Source organism: Hipposideros armiger, unplaced genomic scaffold, assembly GCF_001890085.2.
Source record: "Hipposideros armiger isolate ML-2016 unplaced genomic scaffold, ASM189008v1 scaffold_988, whole genome shotgun sequence".
Classification (NCBI taxonomy): domain Eukaryota; kingdom Metazoa; phylum Chordata; class Mammalia; order Chiroptera; family Hipposideridae; genus Hipposideros; species Hipposideros armiger.
Window position 1 is genome coordinate 117,927 of NW_017732338.1, and position 24,737 is coordinate 142,663.

Genomic DNA, 24,737 nt, shown 5'->3' on the forward strand with positions numbered 1-24,737 from the left:
AAAAAAAATCCCTCCCGAAAGATGGGAGGAACAGCACGTGCTTTTGACACAACTATGAGAAACTGCCTTCCATGTTCGGGGTTCTTCCTGAGCAGGTGCTGCCCATCCAGGATGGTGCTCTGCTAGAGCCCAGCGGCTGTGACCAGTGCCTCATTTACTCGATCCTCACTGTGCTGTGCTGACCTCAAAGCTCTGCTTTCTAACTGGCTGCACCCTCACCGTTTTCTGTGGGTTTCTACGCTTACGAGGACATCGCCTGCTTCTTCCGGACTTAGAGCTCCTGTAACCTCATGCCTCCCCCTTGCCCACACAGGCTGTCTCTGGCCCCCCACTGTTCTGTCCCTCCCTGACTCTTATCTTGGCCTCACTGTTCAGTGTCAGATGACGGACACGATGGTGACAATTTGGGATCAACGCCAAACCTAAGAAGGTTTGTGTGGGACTCCTCCTCACTCAGCCTTTGAGGGTATACACCTTGATAAGCACCTAACCTTAATACCTTTTCTCTTCTTGACCATTAAGAAATCCTGTGTTTCAAATGCTTTGAAACATTGCTCAGATAAGTCATAAAAACAAGTATGAGTGTGAAACTTGATATTTAAAATATTTGTGTCAGTTTATGTAATCATTCAAAGTAAACTTACATTATCTTTTAAAGGAGCATTTTGTTCAAGACATAAATGCTGAGCTTATCTTTATGGTGTTCCAAGCACCACATTCCAGTAGTAGACACAAAAATTATCTAGTCGTTTTCCCTTTCAAACACACACAAAAGCTAGTATGTATAATCATCTTTAGCGAGAGATTAGATCACTTCCTGATTGTTCTGGCTATTCCTAGAACTGGTGGTTCCTGGCAGTTTGACTGCTATAAACTGGAATGTGCTGTGCCTGTGGCCACAATTCCTGTCATGTTAACAAATTTTCAAACTAGGGATGTAAAACTGTTCAAATACATGAAATGCTTGAACATTTCGAAGCCAAAAAGAAAAAAATTGGATTGCTTACTGTCAAAGTACTGGTGTCCTGGGTGTCCCAGTTTCTCACTCATGTAGTTTATCTGACGGGACGGGGTGCTACCCTGTAAAGGTAATTATACTATTCTTATAGAGATGAGGTAGTAATTTCAGCTTTCAATTTAAATTATTAGGTTATTGTACAATATTTACTTTAATAATCATCTTCCTCCAATTATAATACACTCCTGTTTAAAGGCTGACAAAGTGCCGTTATTACTATTTTCTTTCCAGGTGTTTGTACTTTTATCTCCTGTTGCTATTGCAGCCTCCTCAGGTGTCTCTTTCACTTCCTTCCTGAACTGAGGCACAGTTATCAACGCCGGAAGGTACCTTACCAGTGATTAATTGGGACAGCAACACCTTTCACAACTTTCTGCAGATAAAAATGGTCTATCACTTGTGCTGTCCAGTACAGTAGCTGCTAGCCACATGTGACTACTGAGATGTGGCTAATGTCACTAAGGGACTGAACATCCCATTTTATCTGTGTTACGTTTGGATTTATATAGCCACATGTGGGCACTGGCTGCCACCTGGACAGTGGGGTTCTAGATCAGCTGCTCCCGTCTCCCTCAGGCTGCGATGACCTGAGACTCAGAAGAGAAGTGATTTATCTAAAGTTATGGATCCCTAACCCACTGTTAATCCTCAGCAGCTCCTACTGACTACTTACTGCTTTCCTTCCCATTTTAATGTCTTCTTTTGCCTGCTTTTCTAAGGGTTTCCTCTTTTTTATCATTGGCAAACAAAAATTACACAAAATGATTATACCCCCTACTTTAAGATAAAAAGGGAATATTTAGGACATTCTATCAATAATGATGAAAAACAAGTACTATTGTTTTAGTTCTTAATTTCAAAAGCAGTTTTCATGTATTTTAACTTAATATATCTGGTGGGCCTCAATTATAACACCTGAGCTTTACAGAAGGGGAAAAGAAGGCAGAGAGAAATCGGAATTGTCTAGTCTAAAGTCAGACACTGAATAGTCAGGTGAAGAGGAACCAGGAGTTGGAATTCACCCAGGAAACATGGTTATCTTGGGCTGCAAGTGAGCTGTGTTGTCAATGGACAAGGCTTTCTGAAATAACTCAATTCCTCCAAGAAACTGAACTAATTTAGAAATAAAAGGAAATTTTACTCAGGTAGATTCTGTGGTGCCAGAGACATTTTTAATGTCAGCAGAAGCTCTGCCTACATTCGGGCACCGTAAGGTCTCCAGGGTGGATTCTGACAACCAGGCCTGAGCTCCTAAGGCACGCTGGTATTTCCACCATGTTAGTAGAGCTTCTGTGCTGTATGAATTCTCTGGTGTCTAATAAGGGCAGAGCTTACACGGAAGGGCCTGCCACACTCATCACATTCATAGGGCTTCTCCCCTGTGTGGATTCTCTGATGCTGAGTAAGACCTGAGCGCCCACTAAAATCTCTCCCACATTCTTTACATTTATAGGGTTTCACTCCAGTGTGTACTCTGTGATGTCCAATGAGATGTGAACGCTGACTGAAGGCTTTTCCACACTGATCACATGTATAGGGTTTCTCTCCAGTGTGAGTTCTCCTGTGTTTACTAAGGGCTGAGCTCTGACTGAAACTTTTCCCACAGTCATCACATTTGTAGAGTCTTCTTTCCCTCTGTTGCCACGCTAATCTGCCCTCATTTTCAGCAGCATCTTTGGATTCTGGATGCTGAAGAATGTCTTTAAGTCTGTCATTTACCTTCCCAAGGAATTCCATGTTTGTGGGCATATCTTCCTTCTGCGACAACTCTTCATTCGTAGTCCTGGTTTTCTCACCTGTAACAAACATTAGTATGTTAACAGGTTCTCGTTTAGATTTGAGAAGCAAAAAGCCTCTGCAAGACAGAACAGCAAATGTTATAGATGTTATAAAGAAAAGTCACATGCAATGTACAAATTAGAGATCTGGCACCATCAGCACCATCGTATTGATGACAAAGGGATGACATCAAGAGGCCAGTAAGAAAGACAGCCACAGCAGGGTGTGATCTGGGGACAGATGACGAAGAGAGGGGAGGGAAAGGTGCTACCTGGTGACCCTGTGCACAGGCACAGTGGTAGGCGGTACCGCGCACGGCCCACACGCCAAGGACACTTCAGGGGGAAAAACAGGGAGGCTGAAGACCAGATGGTGAGGGAGGTGAGTCGGGGGGCAGCGTGCAGGGGCCTGAGATGTAGGTCATGTGTAGGAGTCCAGCCAAGTGACAGTGAGTGGAGAGGACAACGCATCAGGGATCAGAGAGCAGTGCAGTGAGTGGGGACCACCAAAGGAGGGAGGGAGGAAGGGAGGTAGCAGGGCGTGACGGTGGACCGTCTGCTGTATGTGCCACATTGAAGCCTTTTTTCTGAAACTTACCAGTCCTGATATTGTGTCCTGTCAGAAGCGCTGACTACACCTGGCTGACACTCTTCCCATGGCTTCAGCGACACCACCCCCTCTGCTTCTGTTACCTCTCCTACAGCCCTTTCCAGAACCATCTTCCTCTATGTAAAATTGAAATGGTGTTCTTTATTCATTCTTCCTGGTCAACCTTATCTACACCCGTCTTCTGTCACCTACCCAAGGATGACTCCTGTCTCCATCTCAGCCCATACCTTCCCCTACATCCAGAGCTGTATTTCAAACCACGTGGCCTCCTGGACTTCGTCTGCTCCATGTTTCACAGCCACTGCAAACTCACGTGTAAAAACTGCATTCACTCCACGCAGATACGGCACACCTTGGAGACACAGCGGGTTCCATTCCAGACCACCCCAGTAAAGAGTGTTGCAATAAAGCGAGTCATAACCTTTCTGCTGGTGGATGCTCTACCTCCAATGTGTAAAAAACACACCATCTGTGAAACGCCATAAAGTGAAAGGCAATACAAGAGGTATGCCTGTACACCCCTCTTCTGATTTTCCTCTCAATTACTGACACCATTGTCTGTCACGTTGCCCAAGCTGTAGACTGGGACTGTATTAAAATACCACCCCCCAATATCCAATCAGATCTGTTCATTCTACTTACTAAATATCTCATGAATTTTAGTTTTCCCCTCCTTCTCTCTCCAGCCTCACTTCTGCTCTGGCCAGCCTACTCTATATCTGAGAGTGGTCTCTCCCTGACCCCATGGTGTTTATATCTCTTCTCCCGACGATAGTCGTGTGCTCATTCATTTACAAACTTTGGAAAACAGAAAAGAAGAAAATAAGTCACCTGTGATTTCATTACCTTGAATAAGCTTTGTCTACATTTGGAGGTGATCCTTCCGATCTTTTTCTATGTAACTTATTAAAAAATGGAATCATGGATAGTGATTTCTGTGTCACCCACTTCTCTACTTAAAATAATATAACAGACCTTCATCTGATAGGATGATGTTCCCTCAGCATGGTGTTCAGGAATCTTCACCACTGGCCTTCAATGTTCACTCCCACTAAATTCTCCACATCTAAACCAAACCCAGAGCAGTGGCTGTTCTTAGGATGTGTAATGCTGTCCTACTCCCCTCACCCCCGCCCCACACTGTTGTCTCTGCCTAAAATGCCCCCCTCCCCAGTTCCCAACCACCCGACCACCTCAGCTTCAGCAAACACCCTGTGACCCCTGCAGGCTGCCATAGGGATAGGATAGCACAGTGGATGTGCCCACTGCCCTGCTTCTTGAGAAGTGAGGTGTCTTACTTTGGTATTCCTTGCCTCTAACATGGTGCCTGGCATATAGCTGCTGCTCAAATATTTGATGAGAGGGCCGGCCGAGTGGCGCCATGGTTAAGAACTGGCTTGGGACGCCAGAGGGCCCCGGTTCGGATCCCACATATGAGGGCCAGTGACACTGCCTTCCACAGCTAAGATGCTGAACAACAGCTCAACCTGGAAGCTGGGCTGCCATGAGTCGCCGGCGACGGCGTAGGCTGCAGCCCCTGTGGCAGTGGGTTGCCATGGGCTATTGTGTGTAGCCAGAAGCCAGCGTGAGCAGCCAGCAGCTGCAGTGAGCGGCCGTCCAGAAGCCGGCGACTGATCTGCCTCACCCGGGAAAAGCGCAATGATGGTGCCAACTTAGGCCAGTGAAGCAATGTCCTCCACAACTAGACTGAAGAACCAAAGGACAGCAACTTGTCTGTTTCCCTTCCCCCAATTCCCCAGCACTGTTCCCTTCCCCCCAATACCCCAATAAAAATCTTAAAAAAAAAAATATTTGATGAGAGAGGAATGAATGAACAGAGCAGAGGTCTCAACCTCACCTCTGAAGCTAACCAATAACCAGCACTCCACCTTAAAGTGCTAAAAGATGCCTTTAAATTTTACCTAAGTGAATGTCATGCTTCCCAGATACCACCCAGAAATATCTTAGCTTCAAGTAAGTTTTCAGAGTCGACACACCTCCTGTCAGGGATCCTAGAAAACGAGACCCATACTGGTAAGCGTGGAACCCAGGGGAGGCATCACGGACATGAGCGCCTCTGGACAAAGGGTTGGCAGCAGTGAAGACAGCAGAGCTGGGTAACTGGGATTTAAAGTTTGCTTCTGAGTCTAGCCTGAGGATACACTAGACACCCTGGTTTCTACTAGTGAGCTGATGAACGGGATCAGGGGTCGGGGGATAAACCCAGCCAAAACGCAGTCGGCCTGCGCAGCGGAGACAAAAGCCGCCATGCCCACTGACTCTTGCTCTCATCTCTGCTTCTTTTAGCATGGGGGTGAAGTATGGACTGAACTGCCCCCCTCCCCATTCATATGTTGTAGCTCTAATCCGAACTGTGACTGTACTTGGAAAAGCGGCTTTTAAACAGGTAATTAAGGATAAATAAGGCCACAAGAATGGGGTCCTAACCCAACAGGTATAAGAAGAGGAAGAGATACCAGGAGCGTGTGCAGAGAAGGCCATGTGAAGACACAGCAAGTCCGCAAGCCAAGGAGAGGCCTTGAAAACAACCCTGCGAGCACCTAGATCTTGGACTTCCAGCCTTCAGAACGGTGAGAAAATACATTTCTGTTGTTTAAGTCCCCGAGTCCGTGGTATTCTGTTCTGGCAGGCCTAACAGACAAGTACAGGGTGTCATACAAATTCTCTTGCTAAAAATGGAAATTTAAGGTAATTTGGAGCTGGCATTGTCAGATAAAAACAGGTAGACATATATTATTAACTTGAATGAGTATTTAAGTCTCATCACCCACCTGTTAGATCAAATAACAGCTTTTAAGTCTAAAGAAAAACTAGTGTAATTCTTTCCATTATGCAGCAAGGGTAGGAAGGGGAGCAGGATCTTCCACAGTGAGGTGGACAAGCAGGAAATGGAAACTGGAGGATGACAGTGAGAGAGCTCCTCTCCAACCGAAGGAACCACGTCCTCCCTCACACACACTTGCTCCTTACCACTCGTCTGGGGCTCCCCATATTCCTGCTGGGTCTTCTTGGGATGGAGCTGGGCAGTCAGTGACTCATGTGGCTTTCCCAAGGGGGCCAACTTGTCCAAAAGTGTGTCCTGTCTTTCTGAAGTGGTGGGGACCTGGGAACAATGAAGCACGATTGGGTTTGTGAGGTAGGTTTTGTGAAAGAACTTCAGAGAAGTTCAAAGATGATTAAAAGCAGCATCTGCCAGGGACACAGAAAAAGGGACAAATTCTCATTCAATTGCAAATGGCAATAATGACTAAAAGGGAGAAGACAGAGGCTAATGGCTGCAGTTGTGCACACTGGAGGGTGAAACTCGGTGTCACTTCTCAGTGATCGGCGGAGGTCCAGGATCATAGTCTTGAGACTTGGAAGGTACCTTAAAAGCCATCTGGCCCAACTTCCAGCCAATGGAGGCATTTCTTCTATAACTGTGTTGTCCAGCATGACAGCCACCAGCCAAATGTGGTTACTGAGCACTTGAAATAGAGCTAGTAAGAACTGAGATGTGCAAAGTATAAAATACATACCTAATTTTGAAAACAGACTACAAAAAAACAAAAAAAGATGTACATCTCATTTTTTATATTGGTTGCATATTTTGTCAAATAAAATATGTGATTTAATTTCACTTGTTTATTTAAATGAGGCTACTAAGAAGTTTTAAACACATGTATGGCTCACATTATGTTTCTGTTGGACAGTGCTGCTCTGCAACGTCCTTGGCATCTACTGGGACCCCACCTTCAGCACTCCTGTGGAAAGGGATGTTTTTACTGCAGGGTAGCCCAGTTTATAGGTCAGAAAATTCTTTGTTTTTCTGATACCTATGTGCCTTCCTGTACCTTCTCACTGATCCTAGCCTTCCATACTGATAATCAGTCTAGTGTCTCCTCACTCAGCCCCCGAGACCTGTCTTCTCTCCGGTAACAAGTTAAATAACTCCATACACCCTGCTCTGTCGGTCAGGGGACCGCTCCCACCTGCTCTGGGCGTCCATCCAGCTCTCGCTCCAGACCCTCCAGCACAGTCACCGCCTCCTCTCCGGTCTCGGGATGGTGCGCCTGCACCCACGCGCGCAGGTCCCGGGGAAGAATGCTCAGGAACTGCTCCAGCACAAGCAGGTCTAAAATCTGCTCCTTGGTGTGGCACTCTGGCCTCAGCCACTGGCGGCAGAGCTCCCAGAGCTGGGTGAGGGCCTCCCGGGGCCCGGGTGCGTCCTGGTAGCACAGCCTCCGAAAGTGCTGCCTGAAGACCTCGCTCCTGCGTGGACTGCGCTTCTGTGGGGTGGAGTCCTGTGCCCGGCAGCGGTCTTCTGCCTTAACTCTTCTAAGGCCTTTTTGTCCCTCGGGTTCCAGGGCTGCGGCCATCTGGGCTGGTTTTCAGATTAATCCTCTACCTGGCAATGATTCAAGGAGAAGCAGAGAAAAAGCTGTCACCGTGGAGAAACAGCAAAAGCGGCTGTGACCACGAACACCAGTGAGGGCAAGCGACCAGGGCTGAGCAGAGAGGAGGCTGTGAAAAGGGGCGCCGCAGGGGGGCGCGGACTTGATTCTGGGCCGTGAGCCGCGGACAAGCCTCGCCTGGCCTGGAGCCGCCGCTCCATCTAAAATGCTCGCGCGCAAAGCCCGGACCCGGCAGCCGGCTCGGCTCGGCTCGGCGCACGCCCAGCATCTCCAGCCCCGTTCAGCCCGAGACGCGCAGCTCGCCAGGGCGCAGCGGTCCGGGTGCGCGCGCCGGCCCGGGGGCGGCCTCCCCTCTGCCCGTCCTCTCTCGGGGCTGGCCGCAGCCGCACCTGCCCCTTCTCCACCCAGAAGCCGGGAGAGACTCACCTCACGCATGGAGGGGACCGCGGCGACAGCGGCGTCCTTGTGCGACCCGCAACAAAGGCGTCACTCACACCGAATTGGCGCCGGCGCCGCCGGCCGGCACTTCCGGCCACTCTAGGAAGCCGGTCTCGGTGGCAGCCCCGCTGCTGTCCAGCCACTGATGGGCCTGCGGGACAGCAAGCTCGGTATCGTTGCTGTTTTTAAAAAAACTTTCCCGTCTCAAGATTTTCCAGGTTTAATTATTTAAAAGGCAATATGAATAAATAATGCATTCACATGGTTCAATATTTAAAAATAAATGTACCCCAGCATCTAGTTTTGAACACCTACGTTTTTCGTGACTTATCTTGCCCTACATAAATGACAGCATTTCTGCACCTTGCTTTTTCCTCCCAGCAATTGATTTTGGGGATTGTACATAAGGACTTCCTCGATCTTGCACTTTTTCAAAAAACAACTGCATAGTATTCTTTATATGTGCCATAGTTTATTAATAATTAACCCACGGATGGTCATGTGGATGAAAAGGGGGCCACATACTAAACCCGACAAGCTCAGGGGAGGCCTGCATGGCAGGCCCTACAAACTCAGAGACCAAGAGTAACCACCCAGGATGGTCTCAACATAAAAATTCCTAACTAAAAGTGGGTCACAGGAGTAGTCACATCCTAGGCCTGTTGCTTCTTTGACAAAGGTCTGTCTTTACCTTAAGTGAGCCTGTCTCTTGTCTTTCTGCATCTAAGATAACAGACCTTTGAAATGTCAGTGTAATCTTTTGCAGAGGCACAGCCCATGCACCAGAGCATGAGACCATAACCCCTCATTGGTATCTTGTCCCTCAAATCTGTGCTGTAAATGTTAACTATCCTGCACCCACAGTGTAAAAGAACTGTGTCTCTCGCTTTTACTTTTGTTCCAATTCCAGAGATCCCCTTTGCTTTCTCCCGCATAACCTTGTAACTACTGACAAGTTGTCGAACTCCTTTATACCCAGAATTTTCTTCAATAAAATGATAATTACTATTTACCAAGGATCTTACAGGATAAAAAAAGGTAACATGTGCAAGGCATTTTGAGTATACATTCGTGTGCTGGTATACATTGCAGGGCCTTTCTTTTCAGTACGAATTCCCTCAGACCTCTCCCATAACTGTCAGTAGCCGAAGGACCTTGTTGCTGTCAAGAGCACTCCCCACTCACTGCAGTCTCCATCCACTCACCCCAGAAACTACACAGCACATGTGGCAGTAACATCCTGATTCGAGTACCGTGTCAGCCTCCTCCATATTCTTAGGTTCAGTTCCATTTGAATGCCATTCCTCACCTGTAACCCCAACTCCTGCTGGATTTCCTTCCACTCCCCTGGTCTTATTTGAATGTCTAGATTCAGGCCTCTTGCCTTGGATGCTCTTCTGGTTCCTACTTCCTGGCATGACCTCTGGACATAGATATCGGCCTACGTATTGGAATGTCACCGTCGCACGTCCTCTTGTTCATTTACCTTTGTTGAGTCTTCGTTTTTCACAGCAGTGTTCTGAAAGCACTCTTCTGCTGTGCATTGCTCGAGCCACTCCTCTCCTGGCTTGGCCCATCTCCTCTTGTGCAGAATCATTAACTAGGGTTGATGATCAGTCTCTACCTGAATCTTTCTCTCCCCCTACCCCCATGTGATCATGGTGATTTCCCAGGAGGGTCCTTTTTTCCCCTCTCTCTATTGCCATAGGCTAACTGACTTATTAGCCTCCCTCAAATCCACTCATCTGGTTTGACTTTGGCAGTCAATGGAAGAAGAGACACATCCCCAGTGTCACAGTAAGCACCCAGAGAGGTGAGACCTATGCAGAACACAGGGCCAGAGAGCCAGAGAGAAAGAAAAGAGACATTGCTTGTTCAGTCATTCATCTTACCCAATGTTTATTGTGTATTCAATGTTTTTCACGTTTTGCTATTTTCTCAGCATTTCATACGAATTTAAGTCCCTTACATTAATAGGTTTTCCCTCTTGTGAATTCTCTGATGTTGAGTAAGGTGTGAGCTCTGACTGAATGCTCTCCCACACTTGTTACATTCATAGGGTTTCTCTCCAGTATGGATTCTCAGGTGCCGAATAAGGTGTGAGCTCACTCTGAAGGTTTTTCCACATTCGCTACATTCATAGGGTTTCTCTCTGGTGTGAATTCTCTGATGCAGGATAAGATGTGAGTTCAGGCTGAATGCACGTCCACATTCTGTGCATTCAAAGGGTCTTTCGCCAGTGTGGATTCTCTGGTGTCTGATAAGATCGGAGCTCCCACCAAAGCCTTTCCCACACTCATTACACTCATACGGCCTCTCTCCAGTGTGGATTCTCTGATGTCTAAGAAGCTTGGAGTTGTGTCTGAACGCTTTCCCACATTCATTGCAATGATGGGTTTTCTCTCCACTGAAGATTGCTGCCTGTTTAATAAGATTTCGGCTCTTGAGAGATTTTACATATGGATGAATTTTTTCTCCAGCATAAATTCTTTGATGCATAATAAAACCTGAATTCCATTTGAGACTTTGGTCAGAGGTAGTGTGTTTACAAGGTTTTGGGTGTGTAACTTCATTTGAATTCAGGTTTAAGCTTCTCTCACATCCATCAGGGCTTATTAGTTCATCTGTGAGAGTATTTTTGTGGGTGAGGATTTTGGTAGGACCTCCATCCTGAGCAGATGATGATCTCTGCCACTCCCCAGGTTCATTTTCCCGTTGCCTCTTTATTCTGCCTGCCGACTTCCAGATGTCCTGAGGCTCAGCAGATCCTTCTGATACAAATCCTGAAATCCTTCCTGACATTATTCTCTGTGATTTCATTTTTTCATGAAGGTCCAGATTTGGCATAGACTCCTTGTTTGCACTCCTGTTATCTAAAATAATAACAATAATAATAATAATAATAATAATTAAAAAAGAAGTGAATACCTGTTTCCTGAGCTGGAAGAAAAAAACATGTGGAGATACACCCAAGGTGGTTGTTAGACATCGGTACTTCACTTGACCACTCTAAAATGTGGCCTTTCACATGAGAGGCATGAAGGACCCCAAAGAAAGAGTTGGTAAAAGCAAGTAACATATGCAGTGGTTGGCAGAGAGAAGAAAGAGTCATCCAAGGATGAGCGGTTAAAACAGAGCAGATTGGGAAGAAGGTCATCACCAGCAAGGGCAGGGTAGAGACAAAGTAAGGAGAAAGGACTATGCAATGTGACTGAGGGATTTGGGGAACTGTGGGCCTATGATATATTCCAGGGTTAGGCTTAGAGGGGGAAAGGGAGGCACCATCACAAAGCAAGCAGACAAGGACACAGACGCAGGGAGAAAAGTAACGCTATAAATGATGGTGGGGTATGTGTGGAGGAAAACATCCATCATCCATCCATCCATTTCTTCTTCATCATCATCCGTGGCAATCAGGTTCTGTCACTGCTTTGTGTTAACTGTCCCCTATTTACATCCCTTTCTCTACCTTTCTGCTACCATCGCCCTAAGTCAAAAACCTCAGCACTTCCTAGCTAGGTGACTGTAACAGTCTCCTTGCTGTTTTGACTCTGAACTGTTCTTCTTCCTAGTCAAACTAAATACCCTTACCAGACTGTCATTAAACCTTGTCATCCTCTTATATCCCACCATGAAACCTTTCTTCCACAATGTATCTGAACGCCTCAACCTGGTTTGCAGAAACCATTTACGGTCTAGTGCTCACAATTCCTACCGTGCAGCTTGTGACTGTGTACTGTGCTCATGCTCCACATCATGCTGGAATCAAGCAGCCCCCCCTTTGTTATAGGGTTTCCTTTCTTAGAATATGCTAGGGCAGGGAAGGGGGTCAGGCACTGCTGGTCTTGGGGGAAGGAGGTACAATTTTTAGATGGTGTGGATGGAAATGTTTCCAGAAAAAACTTGTAAACAGAATCTGGGTATTTTAAAAAATGATTGTAATTTATTCTTGGATATATTTGGGGGTCATTCACACCTAAAGTGATACTGAGTATATGAACTTTTAAACAGATGAGTTTTAGAACAGAGATGAGTATTCTACGGAGATAGTCACCAAAAGTATGGTTAACTTTGTATAAAAATGTAAGAGAGCTTTGTAAGGTCAAAAGTACAAAAAAGGGCAACACTATGGCTCTTGTTCTACGTATCTGTGAATTACGTTCTGAGTGTAAAATCACGTATCAGCCTTTTTTTCATTATATGCCCTTCTCTATTAGTGTGTTTGTTTCTATCCACGTGCTTCTTTTCTCATTTTCTGACATTTTCTCAACTCATTCACCTTTCTTTCCTTAAATTTGCCCCTAAGGTAAAAATTTCCCATATTTTGGACATACGCGTATTCTGGACAAAGAATGTATTAAAAAAATGCAAATATTCTGGATAAGGATGAAAATTCTCTAATTGGTCAGTGACACACAAGAAAAAGTTCTCTACTTCTCTTCAGGTACTAAAGAACCACCTACAGCACTAGGGCTAGTCTAAGAAGGGCCCTTCACTGTCACACTCCTCAGTGACATACACTGCAAAGAACACTGCCCCTTACCATAGGCAGGTAGGAGACGGGTTTCAGAGAAACCATGACTGGCCTTGGTGTCCACTGACTGGAGCTGGTCACTAAGCACTGGTCCAAGAGGTGCTACCTTTCTCCTGAATATTTCTTGTCCATGTCCAGGGACTGGAACCTGAGAAAAATAAAGTACATTTGGCCTTAGGAGAGATCCCTGTTGGAATTAAGCATCTTCCTCAAAGAAACAGAACCTCCTGTGTGAATACAAAACAGGGGAATGAAGAGTTAAGTCTGACTCAACTGTAAGATGGGGTAGAGTACCGAACAGAGAGCAAAGGGGACACAAATGCACCCTGAACTGAGCTCGTCCAAGATAGTCAACCTCAGGCCTTTTCTTCCCATGGTGAAACCGCATCCATTCAGGAGGTCTCAGCTCTGCCACGCCCTCTGTACCTGGAGCACGGCTTCATCAGTGTCTCTCCCCACATCTTCCACTATGGTCACTGCCTCCTCGCCACTCTCTGGGTGACGTTCACGCACCCACACCTGCAGGTCCCCAGGCAGGATGCTCAGGAACTGCTCCAGCACCAGCAGCTCCAGGATCTGCTCCTTGCTGTGAGTTTCTGGCTTCAGCCACTGATGGCAGAGCTCCCGGAGCCGGCCCAGCGCCTCGCGGGGCCCAGCGGCATCCTGGTAGCAGAGCTGCCGGAAAAGCTGTCGGCAGAGCTCCTGCTTGACAGAGTCCCTGCTCGGTGAGCAAGTGTCCTGTCCCCAGACAAAATCTTCCTCTTCTATCTTCACTATGAGAAGTCTTTCATCCTCCAAAAGGGTCTCAGCTGCGGCTCTCTTGGATTCTGTGGTCATCTTGGGGTTGAATGAATTATCAGAAAACCCACTTCTGCTTTTTGAAGGGTCTTATTTAGTTTCAAGAGCTCTCCTGAGGGGTAAACATATTATTATTACTGTGTAGGAAAATGAAAGATCACATCACAGAAAGAGTCATTTTCTATTACACACAAATGTACTGGGCATTTACTGTGTGCAAAAGCACAGACATATCTGCTTTGTGAACACAACTGTTATAAAATTTCTACCTCAAAGCAGCTTACAATTTAAATCTAAAAACAAGATCATTTAAATTAAAAACATTACATATAATATAAATATAAGGCAGTACTATATGTTAACATGCTACATGCAATTCAATTACGTGTAAGTTATAAAGACAATAAGAACCCCAAGAGAAAACCGATAAAAGTGCTTCATGGAATTGGAGACGGGAGCAAGCACAGTAGGCTGCAATGGTCAGGGAAAGCTCAACTTACAAACTAATTTCTGAAGAATGGATAGGATTTGACTAGGATATGGGAGAGAGAGAAGTAATAAATTACAAACAACTAAACAGCCAGAAGAACTGAATAGTAGGAGCACAGAAGTGGGAAAGCAGAAATTCAGTAGGTTTGTCCAAGGAAATGACAGAGGCAAAGGCCCTACTCTAGAAAGCCTCAAAAGTCAAGTTCACAATCCAGAGTTTACCGTTTAGGCCCTGGGGAGCTTTTGAGCAGAGTGACCTGACAAATACCATTTGTGGAGATTAATGTATTACTAATTTCCAGGATGGACTGTAATATGGAAAGATAGAAACATAAAGGACGGCTTTCCTTCCGTCTCAACAGTTCCTTCTTTGCCTTCCTACTTTCACGGCTCAGTCCAGGTCTTGGACATTGAGGTCTATCGTCTCACAATAAAATAAAATATAATAAACCAGCAACACGGCTTTCTCATCTGAGGTCTGAGTCTTGTTACTGAATATCAGTTCTCCAAGTCTTATCAGCGTATGGGAATGGTCAGTCTGCTTTCTGAACTAAAAAACTGAATACCAGGAATTTAGAGGTGAACTGGAGTACAACTGTGAAAGGTAAATGTCAATCTCTCACGTCCACAAAACATTTCATCAAGTTGGCTACTGACTGTTGCACTGACATGTGCAACATGCTTTATTAACCACCTTACCACAAGCAAAGCTCTGGGCAGTGGTTTCCAAGAAAGGCTGAGCTTAGAGCTAGGCTCACTGCCTAATCACCATGTGGGAACTTTGTTAGAAACAGCTTCCTGGGCCCTGCTCCAGATATGCTGACTTGGTTAGTATGGGGGACGCCTGGCAAATCTGTATTTTGATGTACAGCTGTAAGAAATTAGAAAAAAACATAGTTTGAGTTTGCAAAACAGCTGGAAAAAATGACATAAAGCACACACAGATATAAAACATTTAACTAACAAGACATGTTCCACATGACACACCCACTAAAAATGCTTGATATATGTTGAAAGCTGAAGTACTAAACAGGTTGTATGGTGGAGACACTGAATATCCTAATGGTTCTCAGGTAGGGAGAGAATGTCTGTGTATGTGTACAAATGGTAGTAAATATTTCTAGAGGTGGTGCGGCTTAAGCTGGATGAAAAAAGAGGAGAAAGATTCAGAAAGGCAAAAAGGGAGGGACAGGGGAAGAGTTGAGGAAGTGGGCTGATGGCAAGACCAGCGTGCAGGTGCAAAAGCTGGAGTGACTAAGAATTCCACTACCTCTGACAGGAATTCATCACCTCTACTCTGAGTTCCTACAGCTCTTAACACATAACATCTGTGACTACAACACATACCACCTTGTATTATTTTTAGTTGGGCTGTTTTTCTTCATCAATTGACTGGAGCTCCACGAGGTAAAGGACCATATATTATTAATATTTATTCTTAAGCTCTCACATTTGTCGACTTATTGAATAAAAGTGGAAATTAGGAAAGCTGGAGGTGTCTCGTGATTTGGATATTCTACAGTTAAGATGATCAGGAGACATCCACGTGGAAAAACGTTTCCAAATGATATTAGGAGATTTATAAGGTAAGGAACAAGGAATGGAATTACAGATTTAGACACGATCCATGGAAAGGGCAGTTGAAGATAAATATCAAGAATAACACTCCGAGAGTATGAAATGAAGATCGGAGGCTCAGACTGAGCCTTGGAAAGAGCTTGAGTGGGAATAAGAAAGAACAAAGTTTAGCAATGACAGGCAGGCGAAGGGGTTAGTGCTACGGTATATCCATGAGGCAGTCTCGATCCTTCACAGTTTGCTGGGACAATCATTTGACACAGGTCTAATCTCACTTCTTGTTATGTTTCCTAAATGCGTTGGGTGCTTACCAGGTAGTGTCCTAATGCTTTATGGGCATATCTCATTTAGCACAGGAAGATGGACAGTAAAGTCGGCCTACATGATCCACGGGTTGCTTACACTTCAGTGATCACGCCAAGTGCCGGTTCCACAACATATGGTATCTCCTTAGACAGCTTAAGGACTCCAGGTGTTTCATAACTTCCCATCCATTTCTAACAGCCCACGACTCTAGAATTATCTAGTCCTCAAGGATTTGATATACGCCCCTAAAGCTGGTTCTTAAGTGTTTTACTAACTTCAAGCTCATAAACATTCATTGAGCATCACCGTGTTGGGGGAAGAGTTACAAAAATAGCTAAGCGGACACGTAAACGAACACAGGAAGGTGGCGGTTCGGAAAGAGCAGGGCTCCTGGTGGATCACTGGGTCCCTGGTGCGCCAGTTCGCGCAGAAGGACCGGGAACAGTTCCGCTGGCGGGGGAGGGGAGTGAGGGGACACGTGTGTCACCGGCGGCGCCGCTGGGCAGAGCGTGTCGGGGAGGCGCCCACAGCACCTCCGCCCACGGAGGCATTCTGCTGTCCCTCCTAGGCCGCGGGCAGGGGCTCAGCGCTGGCTTCCCTGCATCCCCGGCACACGGGAAATACTCACTGAGCAGCTACTGTGTGAACAGCTTCCATGAAGAGGCCGCGGGGGCCCCACTTTTCCTACGAAAAGCCGGTAGCTCCTCGCCTGAGAAGCAGGCGTTGGGGGCGGACTCCGGGGTAGCTTCTCCCGACAAGAAGCAGCGGATCCGACACAGACGCCGCCCTTCGGGGTCGCGCCCGGTCCGGCCAGGGCTCTCCTCTCCCCAGCGACCCCCGACCCTCAGCAGCCGGACTTCCAGCCGCCCCAGCCACACCCCCTCAGCTCTCACGACGACGCATCGCGCGGCCGGGTAACTATGGAAACCACACACTCCCCTGAAAGTGGGCGTGTGCGAATATCCTCCCGACGCCGAACCGGGCTCCACCTTTTCTCGGGATTCCGCTGAGGTCCCGGGTCAGGGCGCCGCAAGACGGCTGCAGTCCCGAAGGGAACATGGTAGGGACTGCGTGTTTGGAGAGGACAAAGGGCCGGACATCTGGATCCACAAGCCGGACTCACCTCTCCCACGGGTTGGTTCTGATCGGTCACTTCCGGTGGAAGGACCGCACCGCGTCCTAGCTCCAACTTTCTGTCGTCACAGACTTCTGAGTCTGCGCAGAAGACGACACGCCCGCTTGGACTGCGCTTCCCAGAAGCCTCCGGTCCCCTCGGCGCTCGGACTCCGTTTTCCAGGAGCCTCGCCAGCGTCCGGACGTTGACAGACCTTCAAGGAGGAGGAGTTTCGTCCCCGCTTTGTGGCGCCAGATTCGGCTTCGCTGCGCCCTGGCGGCGTGGGCGTCCACTGCAGCCTGGAGCCCTGAAGTCGGCAGGAATGACCGCCGACTTCACCCGTGCAAAGCTTTCCTGGAATTTGATTCATCCCCCAACCCCGGTGGGACTCAGACATACCAAATGCGATTATTATCCCTGGCTCTAAAACGTGAACATTCCTGGGTCCATTTCCCAGTCTGTAAGAACAATAATTTACTGCCAGTTTCTTTTATGTCCCTCTCCATAATACCTCCTCTCATCTGACAGAACCACTATTACAAACTTTGTTTATCATCCCTTTACTTTTATAAAAGATAATTCTATCAGGTACATATGCATGGCCAAACAATATGTGTTTCAGTTTTAGCTGTTTTCTTCGATCTAGAAGGCATCACGTCATAGGTACTCTGATACTGCCTTTTCACTCGAGAATGTTAGTCAGATTTGTCCACATTTTGAGTTAAAATTAATTTTCATTACTGTATAATCCAGTTGTGAATATAGCATTGCATTCATCCGTTCTCCTAAAGATGGGCCGATACGCTATTATCTAGCTTCTGGATTACTGCAAGTAATCTCTTAAATGGTCCCTCTGCTTCTACCAGTGTCCTCCACAGTCTATTCTCAGTAGAGCAGCCAGAGGGTGCCGTTGAAGCCTAAATTCTGTCATGCTACTGAAGGGTATCAGAATATGCCTCCCCCGAACATGCTGCTTCATAGATTATCTTGAGCTGTAGGCACTTGAAAGCCAGCAAATAGAGAGGCTTCTTCTGACACACACCGCCCCCCCCCCATTCTGCCTACAGACAGAGTCTCCAAAAGGAGTTCAATTGTCATTAATCCTCTCCCTGGGGGTTCATCAACCAGAGAAGATTGATTCTTATCACAGGAGAGGAGTACCCATGCAATCAACTAAAGAGTCAATTTCCTAGTCTCTCTTGCTGTTAGGAGCGTTCAATTAAATGTATGAATATTGGTTTTTGCATAATAATGTGTTGGATTTCCTGGAAAGCTCTATAAGTGTGCTGACTTAGATGAAAGACGCCATCATTTTGCTTCTTCCTTCTCTCTGATGGCTGGAGCTCCAATTAGCCAACATGACCATGTGGTTACCTTGAGGGTGGAAGTTGTATGCTACAGATGGTAGAATAGAAACATAGAAGAGGAATGGGTCCTTTATGACCGTGAAGCCACCATACCGATTATAAACTTCCTACCTTAGACTCTTCATTTATGTGAGGTAAATATAGGTGCCTACTCCTCCATCCAGGCATTGGTGGTTCAGTGGTAGAATTCTCGCCTGCCACGCGGGAGGCCCGGGTTCGATTCCCGGCCAATGCAGGTATCTTCGTTTTTTTAAAAAATTCTTACTTACAAGATCTTCTAATCTTGTTGAAGACATTCCAGTTCCGAGGTCGGGTGGTACTTTAGACACGCCCACTTTACCCTTGTTCCATTGTCTGACTATGAAACTGGAGGGCTGGCGGGCGACGGGGCTGTTTTCTAACAGAAAGATTGAATATTTTGCGTTCAGAATATTTGGACTCTGTATTATGGAGTAATTGTCCTGTTTGAAACATAAGTAAAGCAACAAATGACCTTTGAGGGAGAAAAAATTTCTTTTTAACACATAAAAACAGTTTTTAAAAGGAAGTGTAGTAATGAAATTATTTTATATTGAGGCCATTGTAGCGGTAAGCAGAGTGGCGCAGCGGAAGCGTGCTGGGCCCATAACCCAGAGGTCGATGGATCGAAACCATCCTCTGCTAGTAGTTTTCCATATGAGCCGTTTGTAGCAAAAAACGTAATTTTACCAATTCTTGTGCCTCCCACAGTTCTAGAGGGGAAGTGTTCTCAGTCCAGGCAGGAAAATTTTGAGACAAAAACAACATAAAATCAGAAAGGTTCTAATTAAGAAATGTCACATGTACCATCGCAGAGAACAGAATTAATGTTACCCATCTGCTGAAAGCTGAAAGGTCTCCATCTCTACCTACTACCATATTTTAAACAAGAATGTAAATTTCGAGTTTGAAAGGATCATATGCAGCTATTTTCAGTTTTAGAGATTCAGTTAAAGGGAGTTGGGAGTATTTAAAATTCTAATTCTCCCAACAATCTCAAACCTTTGTTGTTTTCCTCCTTAGCACTTATTACTGTGTGGTATGTTTTATTTATTCATTTAGTATTTTCTTCCCAGTGGGATGTAAATTTACAAGAACAAAGATTTTTGTCTGTTTTCCTACTGTGGTTGCTGTTGTAGCTAGCACACAGCCTGGGCACATCTGAATCACTTGTAATTTGGTAAAGACTGTTAAAAGCCACAATCTCTAATACACCAAAGAGCAGTATTTGTCATTCGTCTTCACCTTTTCCTTTTACCTTTCAAAAAAATTACAGAAGGGTACCAAAATGACTACACAGAAGTGATCTACTATTTAACATTAACTACAAACCTCTTTTACACTTAAAGAAAACCCCCCCCACATAAAATCAAAGTACTCTTCAACTGCACCCCCAACCCTAATATCCACTTTCTCAGGGGGTACCTCTGTAGTGAATTTGATGTGAATCTCTCCTATTCCTTTTTTTTAAATGAGTATTTTTTTTCTTTGCAAAGAGCCTGGGAACAGCTCACATTAGGCTTTCATTTAAATAACAATGCTTATTTAAAAAAGCATTCACTTTATGAGCAGCCACACAAAAGGCTTTCCTTTACAATACTGTGAATATGACATCTATCTCTGTGTGCTATTCTATGACCAAACATACAAGCATAGCTAATGTTTACATGATGTCTGGAATGGGCTATATTTATTTGACTTTCAGTTGGGTCCAAATTGGAGGTTTTAGAAATCTTATCATTAAAGTTCTTTTGTGACTGTATTTAATTTTATTTCCACGTGAAATTCCCATCACAAGTAAAGAACCACAGTATGCAGTTAAGATGCCAGGTGAGGTCCTGTTCCACTTTCACTATTGCCTACATATATGCCCCCGGCAAATACAATTTCCATCTGAGATGAATTTTAAAACACTGCTCTCAGTAACAAGCTTTTTAATCTCAAATAACCACAGGCACTTGTGATTAATCTAAAAAAAAAAAAAAAGCCAAGAAAGATAATACATTCCTTGCTATTTTTTCCTGGGTCCTATTTTACAAATAAAATTTCAGTTTGTTCTTGGATAATTGTCACCATAGATGGAGCATCTCCTCCAAGTGGCAAATTCAGTTTACCTCCTACTCCTCTACGAGGCACTTATTCTGCTCTCTATATGAAGTTTCTTATTAACAAGCATAAAAATGAAAAGAGAGCAGTTATATTGAGATGGTCATTTTGAAAATAACCAGAGGCTCTGGGGCCTCAAAGCATTCTCTTTGTATAGTGCAGTGGTTCCCCCCTTATCCGCAGTTTCACTTTCCAAGATTTCAGTTATCTGTGGTCAACCAAGGAAACCAAATGGAAAATTCCATAAATAAACAATTCATATGTTTTAAATTTCGAGCTGTTCTGAGTATCATGATGAAATCTCCTGCTATCCTGTTCCACCCTGCCAGGGGTGTGAATCATTCTTTTGTCCAGTGTATTCACCCTGTAGACACTCTTCACTGGTTGTAGCTATCTGGCTTCATGGCATCACAGTGCTTGTGTTCAAATGGTTTTATTTTATTTAATAACAGTTCCAAAGCATAAGAGTAGTGATGCTGGCAATTCAGATAGACCAAAGAGAAGCCGTAAAGTGCTTTCTTTAAGTGAAAAGGTAAAAGTTCTTGATTTAACAGGGAAAGAAAATCATATGCTGAGGTTGCTAAGATTTACTATAAGAATGACTCTTCTGTGACATTGTAAGGAAGAAAACAGAAGTTTGTGTTAGTTTTGCTGTCACAACTCAAACAGCAAAAGTTACGTCCACAGTGTGTGATAGGTGCTTAGTTAAGATGGGAAAGGAATTAATTTGGGGGCAGAAGACAAGAACAGAAAACGTGTTCCGGTTGACAGTAATGTGTTGTGCCAGAAAGCACTGAGCCTCTGTGAAGACTTCAGCAAGGGACCCCCTGAAATGAGAGAACACATTCACATAACTTTTAGTATAATATAGTGTTATGATTGTTCTATTTCATTATTGTTACTTTAAATTTCTTACTATGCCTAATTTATAAATTAAACTTGATCATAGGTATGTAAGTATAGGAAAAACTACGTATAGGGTTTGGTGCTCTCTGTGGTTTCAGGCATCCACCGTGGGTCTTGGAACATACACCCCACAGATAAGGGGGACTTGCTGTACTGCTTTTTCCAAGATTGAAACAAAGCTTGTCATAGGTCACACTGTTAGCAAAAGCTTCAAGTGATCTGCATTAAGATTTGTAGACACACAGATTATTTCTGCTGGAAGGCACTCTGCAGGTCACTTTTAGTTGACTGGGAAGATGAGACAATGCAGTGAATTACAGAGTGTGGTAGCCGTTGGCAGCCTGGGTGGCGGCAGGCTGAATGCAAACAAGACTAATAATAATTCCTCAAAGTATCAGCCTTCAATTAGTCTTCACTTTATAGTTTTGGATGCCAAGTGCAGAGATTTCCAAATCTCACTTTCCCCAAGGCCTAGAAGCCCTTTGGGGATGGAGTGTGTATGTGTGTGTGTCGGGGGAAGGACGGCGGGGGGGGGGGGCAGTAATTCTCTGACAGCGCTGTCTGCCCATCTGATGAGGTTTGGAAGAGGAAAATGAGACTGAGACCTGTTTACCTCTGTCCCCCATCTTGCTCTCCACACTCGTCAGCTGGAACCATTTGTGTTTTATTAATATCCATGTCCGATGATGGGGTAAAGGTGTAGTGGCCACTGTAACAAGGTCTCTTCAGACCAAGAGGAAGCAGGCAACTCCATGGACTATAACAGAATTTATTATAGTGTAACTTACTTAACAGGAAGATTGCGTCAGAGGGGAACAGAACCAGCAGTTTTGCATGAATTATTCTCTGCTACCTGTACCCTGTTACAGTACCTTTTTAAAACAGTTTAACTGGGGTACTGATGACTGACGAGACGAAGAATGCAGTAGCACAAGGGGCCACACACACCGCCAGGTGGTCTTGTGATTAGATGATTGCTTGTCATTGACACTTACCAGTTTGATACTTGTATTTATCTCTGTTGTCATGCCATTTCTGGATGTTGCTAACAAAAATATTTATGTCTACATTAAGGAACACAGATCATAAACTAGAAAGCTTTGATACGCTTGCTAAAGACAGTGAAATTGGTCAAAGGTCACAGCACGCAACTTAGACATAAAATGAAATCCAGAACACATATGGACTTGGTTATGTTCACATCTGCATCTACACAGAGATGAAAAGGTAGCAGTGGATGTTAAAAGCTTTGAAGAGTATTTAGGCACCCTCGGAAGGTGCTGGGGGGGAGGTTGATTTTGCCTCCCACCTTGAGTCCCCACTCCGTTTTGCTGGCTAGCTCACCATTCAGCCCACTTGCTAGCTCTGGTGTCTCCTCTGGGGCCCACTTCTCTTTTAAACATGGAGTTCTGACTCATGTCTCAGGATGGCTTTTTAAAATTATTTTAATTATAGTTGACATTCAATATTACTTTATATTAGTTTCAGGTGACAGCACAGTGGTTAGAAGTTTATATAACTTACAATGATCTCTCAGATAAGTCTAGTACCCACCTGGCACCATACATAGTTGTTACAAAATTATTGACCATATTCCCTATTCTGTACTTGACATGCCAGGGACTGTTTTGTACTCACTGCCAACTTGTACTTCTTAATCTCTTCACCTTTTATCCCAGCCCCCCAAGCCTTCTCCCATCTAGCAACCATCAGTTTGTTCTCTGTATCTGAGTGTTTTATTCGTTTATTCTGCTCTTTAGATTCCACATATAATATGGTACTGTACTTGCCTTTCTGACTTATTTCACCTAGAATGATACCCTCTAGGTCCATCCATGTGGTCCCCAAGCCTCAGGATTTCTGATCATGGACTAGCCCAGGATACGATGCACAAGGTAGAACCGTTGATGTTGAGCTTAAGACTCGGACTGCAGGGCCGGGTGACTTCCCTCAAGGAATGCAGGGGTCACAATTTTACCCTCCAGAGAATTTCCTGGAAACGCGTACCAGATAGATTATATAGCAAATTTACAGCGCAGAGCGGGCTTTTCAAATACTGGCCCTTCCGATCAGAATGACAGCATTACTTGCACTGAGCGTCACCAAGAGCGGAATTTGGCTACTGTGCCAGAGGGCAAAGCCAAGTCTTTCACAGGACGTCTTTCAAAGAACCAACACTAAGTTGGCGTATACTACGCCGAGTGCTTACTCAGGAATCCGTACGGAAAGCTTAACATTTTGCTCTGGTCTCCACGTACCTCCCGCTCCCAAACCAGCCCGTAACGCTTCTGAGAAACTACATAGATTACAGAGGTAATGCAACAGCTATTTCTGTGAAGTGAGTAGCTCTGAAGAGAGCCTTTGGGGCGGGAGCTAAGCCGCTGAGGTGCGCTCACTTAGAGCTGGTGTACTTGGTGACGGCCTTGGTGCCCTCGGACACGGCGTGCTTGGCCAGCTCCCCGGGCAGCAGCAGGCGCACGGCCGTCTGGATCTCCCGGGACGTGATGGTCGAGCGCTTGTTGCAATGCGCCAGGCGCGACGCCTCGCCCGCGATGCGCTCGAAGATGTCGTTGACGAACGAGTTCATGATGCCCATGGCCTTGGACGAGATGCCCGTGTCCGGGTGCACCTGCTTCAGCACCTTGTACACGTACACCGCGTAGCTCTCCTTGCGGCTGCGCTTGCGCTTCTTGCCGTCTTTCTTCTGCGCCTTGGCCACCGCCTTCTTGGAGCCCTTCTTCGGGGCGGGCGCCGACTTGGCCGGCTCGGGCATGGTCGTGGGGAGCAGCGGGACCAAACGGAAAAACGCAGGAGAGACGGAACGTGAAGCTGCGAGCGGCCGCGCGCGCCCCAGCCTCTTAAAGGAGGCGATGAACAAAGTCGCGGCTGATTGGCGGCGAGGCTGGAAATGTCACACGCGAACGTCGGCCAGTCAGAATCGGCGTATTTCAAACCCCGGGCTCCATTGGTTTAAGCGAAAGGGCTGCAAGTCCGCTCGGCACGACTATAAGAAGGGGCGCCCTGGGCGGCTCGCCTCAGACTCGGGTCGGCGCTGCGGCTTCTTCGTTATCATGTCCGGACGCGGAAAACAGGGCGGCAAGGCGCGCGCTAAGGCCAAGACGCGCTCGTCGCGGGCCGGCCTGCAGTTCCCCGTGGGTCGCGTGCATCGGCTGCTCCGCAAGGGCAACTACGCCGAGCGGGTCGGGGCCGGCGCGCCCGTGTACCTGGCGGCCGTGCTGGAGTACCTGACGGCCGAGATCCT

The 24,737-nt window shown here is 45.9% G+C and overlaps 3 protein-coding genes, 1 long non-coding RNA gene and 2 other non-coding genes across 15 annotated transcripts in view; 3 read left to right on the forward strand and 3 right to left on the reverse strand.

Annotated features, from left to right (window-relative positions):
* The window catches only part of LOC109375768 (uncharacterized), a 13,239-nt gene extending 8,901 nt beyond the window's left edge, over positions 1-4,338 (forward strand). Inside the window, exon 2 of the long non-coding RNA XR_002122652.1 lies at positions 3,748-4,338. This is a non-coding gene — a long non-coding RNA (uncharacterized LOC109375768). The remainder of the gene's footprint in view (positions 1-3,747) is intronic.
* ZSCAN16 (zinc finger and SCAN domain containing 16) lies at positions 598-10,034 on the reverse strand. Of its 5 annotated transcripts, XR_002122630.1 has the most exons (5): positions 8,248-10,034; positions 7,399-7,814; positions 6,398-6,530; positions 5,968-6,058; positions 2,727-2,814 (listed from the first exon to the last, which is right to left on the reverse strand). XR_002122630.1 is itself a non-coding variant. In XM_019631243.1 (4 exons), exons 2-4 carry the CDS (start codon positions 7,783-7,785, stop codon positions 2,297-2,299), a joined length of 1,038 nt encoding a protein of 345 aa, XP_019486788.1. In that variant the 5' UTR covers positions 7,786-7,814; positions 8,248-10,034; the 3' UTR covers positions 598-2,296. The 5 variants fall into 5 exon arrangements, 4 of the variants coding, with proteins under 4 accessions (XP_019486788.1, XP_019486791.1, XP_019486789.1 ...); XM_019631243.1 differs by lacking the exon at positions 5,968-6,058 and having other exon boundaries at positions 598-2,814; XM_019631246.1 differs by lacking the exons at positions 5,968-6,058; positions 8,248-10,034 and adding an exon at positions 7,100-7,170 and having other exon boundaries at positions 598-2,814; positions 7,399-7,485.
* A 107-nt stretch (positions 10,035-10,141) lies between these two features.
* Positions 10,142-17,176, reverse strand: ZNF165 (zinc finger protein 165). Of its 6 annotated transcripts, none has more exons than XM_019631237.1 (5): positions 16,954-17,081; positions 14,780-14,951; positions 13,220-13,703; positions 12,803-12,941; positions 10,142-11,132 (listed from the first exon to the last, which is right to left on the reverse strand). In XM_019631237.1, exons 3-5 carry the CDS (start codon positions 13,628-13,630, stop codon positions 10,225-10,227), a joined length of 1,458 nt encoding a protein of 485 aa, XP_019486782.1. In that variant the 5' UTR covers positions 13,631-13,703; positions 14,780-14,951; positions 16,954-17,081; the 3' UTR covers positions 10,142-10,224. The 6 variants fall into 6 exon arrangements, with proteins under 6 accessions (XP_019486782.1, XP_019486779.1, XP_019486783.1 ...); XM_019631234.1 differs by having other exon boundaries at positions 16,593-17,081; XM_019631238.1 differs by lacking the exons at positions 14,780-14,951; positions 16,954-17,081 and adding an exon at positions 17,088-17,176.
* Positions 17,177-18,609: 1,433 nt separating this feature from the next.
* Positions 18,610-18,680, forward strand: TRNAG-GCC (transfer RNA glycine (anticodon GCC)). Its single transcript has one exon. It is a non-coding gene; the product is annotated as a tRNA-Gly (tRNA).
* Positions 18,681-19,036: 356 nt separating this feature from the next.
* On the forward strand, positions 19,037-19,108 carry TRNAM-CAU (transfer RNA methionine (anticodon CAU)). Its single transcript has one exon. It is a non-coding gene; the product is annotated as a tRNA-Met (tRNA).
* A 4,135-nt stretch (positions 19,109-23,243) lies between these two features.
* Positions 23,244-24,269, reverse strand: LOC109375751 (histone H2B type 1-like). The gene has a single exon (XM_019631280.1). It carries the CDS (start codon positions 24,246-24,248, stop codon positions 23,868-23,870), a length of 381 nt encoding a protein of 126 aa, XP_019486825.1. The 5' UTR covers positions 24,249-24,269; the 3' UTR covers positions 23,244-23,867.
* Positions 24,270-24,737: the final 468 nt, after the last annotated feature.